Source organism: Oncorhynchus clarkii, chromosome 30, assembly GCF_045791955.1.
Source record: "Oncorhynchus clarkii lewisi isolate Uvic-CL-2024 chromosome 30, UVic_Ocla_1.0, whole genome shotgun sequence".
Lineage (NCBI taxonomy): Eukaryota > Metazoa > Chordata > Actinopteri > Salmoniformes > Salmonidae > Oncorhynchus > Oncorhynchus clarkii.
Window position 1 is genome coordinate 14588761 of NC_092176.1, and position 8456 is coordinate 14597216.

At 40.1% G+C, this 8456-nt stretch overlaps 1 protein-coding gene across 2 annotated transcripts in view; it reads right to left on the reverse strand.

Moving 5' to 3' along the window:
• The window catches only part of LOC139389259 (adhesion G-protein coupled receptor D1-like), a 47388-nt gene extending 39461 nt beyond the window's left edge, over window positions 1-7927 (reverse strand). Inside the window, exons 1-8 of one of the 2 annotated variants that reach the window (XM_071135809.1) lie at window positions 7482-7909; window positions 7346-7385; window positions 6885-7001; window positions 6028-6126; window positions 5209-5331; window positions 4830-5006; window positions 1222-1479; window positions 83-150 (exon numbers count right to left, since the gene is read on the reverse strand). In XM_071135809.1, coding sequence (XP_070991910.1) covers window positions 83-150; window positions 1222-1479; window positions 4830-5006; window positions 5209-5331; window positions 6028-6126; window positions 6885-7001; window positions 7346-7385; window positions 7482-7535 — 936 coding nt within the window. In that variant the 5' untranslated portion in view covers window positions 7536-7909. Of the gene's footprint in view, window positions 1-82; window positions 151-1221; window positions 1480-4829; window positions 5007-5208; window positions 5332-6027; window positions 6127-6884; window positions 7002-7345; window positions 7386-7481 lie in introns of both variants that reach the window. The other variant, XM_071135810.1, reaches the window with a different exon arrangement.
• Window positions 7928-8456: the final 529 nt, after the last annotated feature.

The following is an 8456-nucleotide window of genomic DNA, read 5'->3' on the forward strand; positions in this document are numbered from 1 at the left end:
ACACATGTTTAGCAGATGTTATTGCAGATGTAGAAAAATGCTAATGACTAGACCCCATTGTGTTGAGAAGTTGAGAACTCACCAGTGTTTGCATCGTAGAGGAGACTTCTTTAGGAACGCTTGTTGTGGTAGGGTAAGTCAAAGTATCACCTAGTTGGAGAAATACAAGAGTCCCATTAGCAGTGCTCTTCCACCGGTCATCAATAGCAACACTAGCTAGATGCCAAATAGAACGCTTAGAGAAGTGCTGGAATTGTTCAGGCCACAAAGATTCCTGATTCCTTGGTACATGTCTGATGATGGTGGAGCTTCCCCCAGCCGGGGATAGATGAAAAGAAGTGCTGTGCTATTGTACCTGCTCTTTAGATAATCAACTGCCAGATACATCACTGAGGTACTGTACAAGCCAAAGAGATGTTAGAAGGAAGTCATGACATCATGCTGTCTGTAAATAACACACCAATTAGTGCACTTAGCAACAATAAATGACCATATATGGTTTTACATTAGGAATGTCCCTTCCAACAGTCTGCTCTTCTTTAGTCCCATTCATTATCTACAGGTATAACATATTAAAACACTTTCCATAACCATAACAACCTTCTTGTTCATGTCTGTTATGTCTGAGAAAATGAAGGCTACGCCTTCATGCAACATGACCACCTGAGTCCTTCACAATGGGGTCTAGTCATTAGACAAAAACCCAGGGAATGGGTGTCCAGACCCAAATGATTCCTATTTTCCATAAGCATGATTCATCCATTTTTACTATCTTATACACATTTCACCATGCTCTGAATAACATTTCACGGACCATACAGAGGACATTGTCCATTTCTTTTGAGTTTCAGAATAATTCTAGACCACACAAGATAAATCAAAGCAGCAATGAAAATGATCATTATGGTTTAAAATAACTTTAGTCACTCAGTTTAACGTCAGTTGAGTCCTCGAATGTGAATCCAAACTTTTATGGTGTGTGAGATGTGAGTATGTGAGATGATTTTAAGATGAGGAGGTTTTTCACGGCTTAATATCTTGTTGTGTATTCCATGCGTCAGTACTGTGCACGGAATGTCAATGGCAATGACCAAGATGGAAATAGCTTTTTAACCCCAATCTCCTCACCTAAATCAAGGGGAAAGAGTGAACATAGTGAACATTTCACATCACGGAAAAAAGAGTGGTCCAATCCAGACTGACGGTGACATCTGACATTACCTGTGGCAGCTTTGTAGTACATGAGAATCTCCTCTGGTGACAGGGCCCTCTCCCAGATGACAAACTCATCAAAGGCTCCTGTCACGTAGTGTCCATAGGACTGCTCATTTCCTGTCCCAATGACCAGGTCAGGGTAAGGGTCCCCATAGTTCATGGACACGTTGCCAGTGGGGTCGCTGGTGTTGAACGTCCCGTTGATGTAGATGTTGAGACCGTCCGTCAGGGTCCAAGTGAACAGAATGTGGGTCCAGAAGGGCCCTGAAAGGGAAGAGAGAGGAGACATCATAATCAGGACTTCACCTTCCCTTCACCTAAAGTATTTATCTACTCTTTGTATGTGGGTATTATAGCCTACAGTATGTCACACAAATGTCAATTGTGCTTTTCCACTATATCCACCCAATATGTCCCCATGTTCCACTCCAACCATTCAGTCAGCACCTCCTTTCTATTCCTTCAAACGTTTCCGATAGACTTCTCCAAAGACGAAATAACATCTTCAGTTCTTCTGAGGTAAACGGACAATAAAGAGAATCCCAAAAAGACAATATATTCAGTGTGAACACTTCCACCAGAAGAGGCTGGTTCAGAGTGTTAAAACACAGCTATCCTGTTGGGATTGGCTTAAACACAAATCAACAACTTCCCCATTCCCACTTTCAATCTCTCTTTCCTTTTAGCTAGAAATGTTTCTGTCGCAGGTTAGGCAGGGACACATTGTGACAAGGTCTACTGAACCAGTCATGTCTCCTGGTACTGGTACAGGTCTCATAAGAGCTGGTTCAGTCATAGATCTGTTATGAGCCTAAGGCTAAACAACTACATGGTGAAATGGTGACATATCATCATGTCAAATTATAAGAACTAGATGTTTGATATTCCGTAAGTAATAATAAAATAAATCAAAAGTACACATAAAGTCCTGACGCCTCATGTTCATAACCTTCATTAATTGTAACAAGAACAAGACGACGGAGGACATTTGAGAATGTGAACATCGTTTTCCTCTAAAAAACAATGACTGGTAAATGTTTCTTTCTTATTCAAAGAACCTGCAGCTCACAGAGCGACATGATATGTTTTCCTCCATAAATAGCAGATCTGAGATTGTAAGGGATGGAGAAATAGTTTTGCCCATGTAGAATGTTTATGTTATTTCAATTACTTAATATAGAGTATTCAGACCCCTAGCCCTTTTCCACATTGTGTTACCTTACAGCCTTATTCTAAAATGGATTAAATAACACATTTTCCTCATCAATCTACACACAATACCCCATAATGACAAAGCAAAAGCAGAATTTTTAGAAATGTTTGCAAATGTATTAAAAATGAAAAGCAGAAATACTTTATTTACATAAGTATTCAAACCCTTTGCTATGAGGTTTGAAATTGAGCTCAGGTGCATCCTGTTTCCATTGATCATCCTTGAGATGTTTCTACAGCTTGATTGTAGTCCACCTGTGGTAAATTCAATCGATTGGACATGATTTGGAAAGGCACACACCTGTCTATATAAGGTCCCACAGTGCATGTCAGAGCAAAAACAATAACAGCCATGAGGCCAAAAGAATTGTCTGTAGAGCTCCGAGACAGGATTATGTCGAGGCACAGATCTGGGGAAGGGTACCAAAAAATGTCTGCAGCATTGAAGGTCCCAAAGAACACAATGGCCTCCATCATTCTTAAATGTCAGAAGTTTGGAACCACCAAGACTCTTCCTAGAAACTACCAGAAGGACAACCACCTCTGCAGCACTCCACTAACCAGGCCTTTATGGTAGAGTGGCCAGACGGAAGCCACTGCTCCGTAAAAGGCACATGACAGCCCGCTTGGAGTTTGCCAAAAGGCACCTAAAGGACTAGGGACAAGTCTCTGAATGTGCTTGAGTGGCCCAGCCAGAGCCCGGGCTTGAACCCAATTTAACATCTCTGGAGAGACCTGAAAATAGCTGTGCTGCAACGCTCCCCATTCAACCTGACAGAGCTTGAGAAGATCTGCAGAGAAGACTGTTAGAAACTTGCCAAATACAGGTGTGCCAAGCTTGTAGCGTCATACCCAAGAAGACTTGAGTCTGTAATCGCTGCCAAAGTGCTTCAATAAATTACTGAGTAAAGGGTCTGAATACTTATGTAAATGTGATATTTACAAAAATTTCTAAAAACCTGTTTTTGCTTTGGCATTATGGGGTATTGTGTGTAAATTGATGAGGGAAAAAAAAGTAATGAATCTATTATAGAACAAGGCTGTAACGTAACAAATGGTGAAGTTTGGTGAAGTGTGATTCATCCCTCCAGTGAACGCGTTTCCACTGCTCCAGAGTCCAATGGCGGCGAGCTTTAGCCACTCCAGCCGACACTTGGCATTGCACATGGTGATCTTAGACTTGTGTGCGGCTGCTCGGCCATGGAACCCCATTTTATGAAGCTCCCAAAGAACAGTTATTGTGCTGACGTTGCATCCAGAGGCAGTTTTGAACTCAGTGGTGAGTGCAAACGAGGACAGACGACTTTACGCACTACACGCTTCAGCACTCGATGGTCCCCTTCTGTGAGCTTGTGTGGCCTACCTCTTGGTTGTTGTTCCTAGACGTTTCTACTTCACAATAACAGCATTTACACTTGACCGGGCCAGCTCTAGCATGGCAGAAATTTGACAATCTGACTTGTTGGAAAGGTGGCATCCTATGACGGTGCCACATTTAAAGTCACTCAGTAAGGCCATTCTACTGCCAATGTTTGTCTATAAAGATTGCATGGCTGTGTGCTCGATTTTATACACCTGTCGGCAACGGGTGTGGCTGAAACAGCCGAATCCACTCATTTGAAGGGGTGTCAACATACTTTTGTATATATAGTGTACATATGCAGTATTTAGAATGCTGTTCAGTATTTACTGTAGTTACACAACAATATGGAAACAGGCTTTCCAGTAAAAAGTAACATATTTATAGTTTTAGATAAAGAATTAATTGAGTCCATTATTGAATCCATAAAATCTCTCTGGGACCAACAGTATCTGCTGATGATTGTAGCTCCATCTACATACAATCAACCAAAACATTTACATTTATGGTTAAAAATGAAAACATTATTGAAAATCACAATACATTCCTCATGCATTCATATAAGAATATGTATAAAAATCCCCCAAAATATATATATTTTTTCATTTTTCCTCCCACCACCCACATCGGAGGACAGGAGGTTTATATAAAAAAGGTTTTAATTATTGTTTAGTATCATAATTAGTTTGATCAACTTTTTCACCTTAATGGATTTCCTTTTTTTAAAGGATACTTTGGGATTTTGGCAGTGAAGCCGGTTATCTCCTTACCCAGAGTCAGATGGATTTGTGGATACCATTTTTATGTTTCTGTGTCCAGTATGAAGGTTGTTAGAGGTAGTTCCGTGAGCCAATGCTAACAAGCGTTAGCGCAATGGCTGGAAGTCTATGGGTATCTGCTAGCATTAGCACAATGACTGGAGGTGCTAAAGCAAGCTAACAACTGAAAGCAGACATAAAAATGGAATCCATGAGTTCATCTGACTCTGTGGAAGTAGATAAAGGGCCTCTTTGCCAAAATCCCAAAGTATCCCTTTAAATACCTGGTATATTGATGTTAGCCCTCCACCTCTTCGAGTTGCCTCGTGTGTAGAACTCTACGTATCCAGCGTAGGCATTGGCATAGACAGAGAAGCCATTGGAGATGACTTTCCCTCCAGAGGCTATTGCAAAACGTGACTCTGCCTCCTGGTTCTTCCAAAAGAAGGAAAATGTAATCCCTGAAAAATACGAACATAGATTTATTAAAGATTTAAAAATAGGGGAAATTGTTTCAGACCACAAATCATGCTAATTATAATACATTTAGATCTACATTAAATGCCATAAATTAGATTTTTGTGAGGTACCCCATTAGATAGTCACTTATGATTTGTGAAAATATTACACATCTACTTTGAGATCGAGGGAGGCAGAACTCACCCTCAGGACCACACAGAGTGGGGTCACTAATGCAGGAGTTCTGGTAGTTCCCAAAGTGGAGAAAGGTGCCGCCATTATCTCCATTCAGATAGATGCCCTTGTTGACCATCCCTTCAACTATGTCTACAGGAGGATGAAATAACAACATTATTTTGCCTGATGAGAAAAAGAGGCAGATTTGTCTCTGAAGTAGGCTTTTTATAGGCAAACAATTAGGCAAACCAGTATCATCGATTTATGAACAAATTCTCTGAACTGCACCAAATGTTGGGTGTTTCCACTGCATAATGATCTACCATTTTTTGAATGGTAGCCAGCTTCGACCCAAGGATTTGCCTTAAATCATGTCAGAAGACAAAATGAAATTGTCCTGATGTATTGAGGTTCAAAAGTCAAGCTCAACTTTACAGCATTCTAGAAACAGATATGATAACCTCCATACTCAAAGCTTTTCTAATCACGATTTACACACTGCAGTCTCTGCTCTTTTTCCAGTGAAGAAAACAACTGTCTCTCTCACACACACACACACACACACACACACACACACACACACACACACACACACACACACACACACACACACACACACACACACACACACACACACACACACACACACACACACACAGACAAATTCAACAACTTCAGGTAACAGTGTGTGGCACACTCATGGCAACTATTGGGCTGGTACACAACGTACAGAACAATGGCCACTGAATAACCTTAACATGATAGATAGCACTACAGTAACACCAACAGAACAGGGTGACTGACTACACACACACATTAATTTCAGTGAGCAGTGATTTTCCTCACCTACTGTTGCAGAAATGTTAGTGTAGGCAGAGTCATTGGTATACACAGAGGAAGAGTTATGGGAGGAAGGTAGCACAGTGTGCTTGTGGATTTGGAGAGCTGGATGAAACATAGAAAACAAACAGACAAGGGAGAAAAAGGTGATTCACATACATACACATGAATAACACAAAACAACCAGAGGACACACCAGACCAGTGAGAGTCAAACGCAGACACTTGTGAGGGATGTGGTGCGTGAGCAGGGATGAGATTAAGTGTGATGTTGGGCTCAGTAAACAGTGCTCAAGGAGGAACAGATCAATCATTACCCCCCCCCCCCTTTTTTTAGGATCAAAGCACATTTTGTGTGGAAATATTCCAAAACCGTTCTAGACCTGATGCTTCACAATTATTGTCCCATTTAGGAATGTTATTGGTGCTTCCATAGTTAAAATATTACAGTAAGGTTTTTGGAAATCAGTTTAGCAAACAAGACAGTTAATTTAATAGTCTTAGCATTAATCTGGAAAGTCTGCATCAAATATACCTGGGGGTGAAGGATAAGCTTTTTATCCCATTTTGTTTATTATAACACCAGAGTGCTTTGATGTACATTAACAAGGGTTAACAGGGGTGTAAGGTAGCCTTCAGACTTCTTGTCTTGACTCTCTACTTTGTTCATTTGTTTTTGCAAATTTGACTGTAATCAAATTTGAGCACTGCACACAGCTGCACCTTTTAAAGCAAGGACTTGGTGGCTGCAAGATGGACAAAAAGGTGAATTGAAAGTAGGAGTGAATAACAGCTGTAGGCCATGCAGATAAAGAATATAAAAGACTGGGTATTCTATTCCTAAGTATAGGTCTATGCACATACTTATATCACTTCCATTAACATGACCTGGTCTGTTTCCAATCTGGTCCCACAGTCCATGGATCCCGTCCACCGAATCCAGCGGCCAATAGTGTGAGGCCGTGGCCAAGACCTGCAGGCCTGGATGGAGAGTTCATGGGTGAACAAAGCTCCAGATGGGACTTCTCCCTAATCATGCTATTTCAATTAGTTATGTTCCTGGCATTGCTCAGTGTGTCTTTTAGGATTAAAAAGATAAACGATACAGCTCAATTGTTGCTGTTTGGGTATCTCATTCAATAAACACATTTTGTATTGCTTAATAAACCACTATTACCATAACCAATAATTCATCATCCCAACATTTTATATATTTAGCTAAATTACCAATAATACTCATCATATGCTGTAGGTTAATTTCAGACACAATATAGAACATCAAGCTAATGGAATCCACATTTAACATGAAGTATAATTCGATTTACCTGGATGCTTGGAAGGATTTGGCTTTACTTCACCATTAACCTGTAAATAAATCAAATGAACTCAACATTGCAACATTGCAGTAGTCTTCCAACACATAATGGTGAAGGACATTAAAAAAACAACTGTTTAAATTACCCGAATCAACGTGACAAAAGTAGTTACAAACAGAATTTCGAATAATAGTTCCATGGCTTGATTACAACTACAACAAGATTATATATATATACATATATATTATGATTATTGTTGTTTAAATCCCCAATGAACGATCGATCCAGAAAGCATAAATCATTATTCCAAGATGCTGAAAAAAAAAGCAATCTTCTTCTCTGGGTATTTATTAGTCCACGTCTCCAATAAAGAAAACTTTCTCCCAAAACTTAACATTTTGTAAAACTGCAATAAAACTAAGCGGTGGACATCATAATTATAAAGTGCGTGTCCATTCAACATTTCCCCAAAAGTTGGTATTCCATGTCTCTCAATACAGAATAAGAAATATTGCACTATTTCAGCGACGGATTTGGGTACTTGTTGCTTGATGCGCTCTGCTGTCTGTCTATACTAGGTTTGCACTGAGTGGAGGAATTCTCCGGGCTGTTCGATTGGATGTGGGAATACAAAACGTGATGTCATTTTTTAGAGCATTGGAACCCAAGGTGGGGCCTAGTGTGCGTAAATAGCAAATATCAAGTGCGTAGCCTAATTAGAGACAATGGCGTGCGCATAGGCCTACTGTCCAAAATCTATTTAAAAAACATAAAAACCAATACAGATTTAATCTACAAAATTACAGAGCTGTGTCCTTTTGACTTGTCAGAACATAACGGACAGTGATGCTGATGGACATGGATGGATGCTGACTGTATTTTAGGCTATTTATTTGGACTGTCATCTTTATGAAAGGAATAGAAAAGGCACATATTCAGGTGCACTGATGTAAGCAGGTATGAAGCCCAATCGAATTCCTTAGATAGACCTAAATTGGATTGAGTGAATTGAAAGTAGACATTCTCAGGAAAATCGACATTAATTAGTCTAGTAACTTACTGGCAGGCCTATCTACTGTACTCATACCTGAAATCAAATCCATCGCTGTAGGATGCAGGA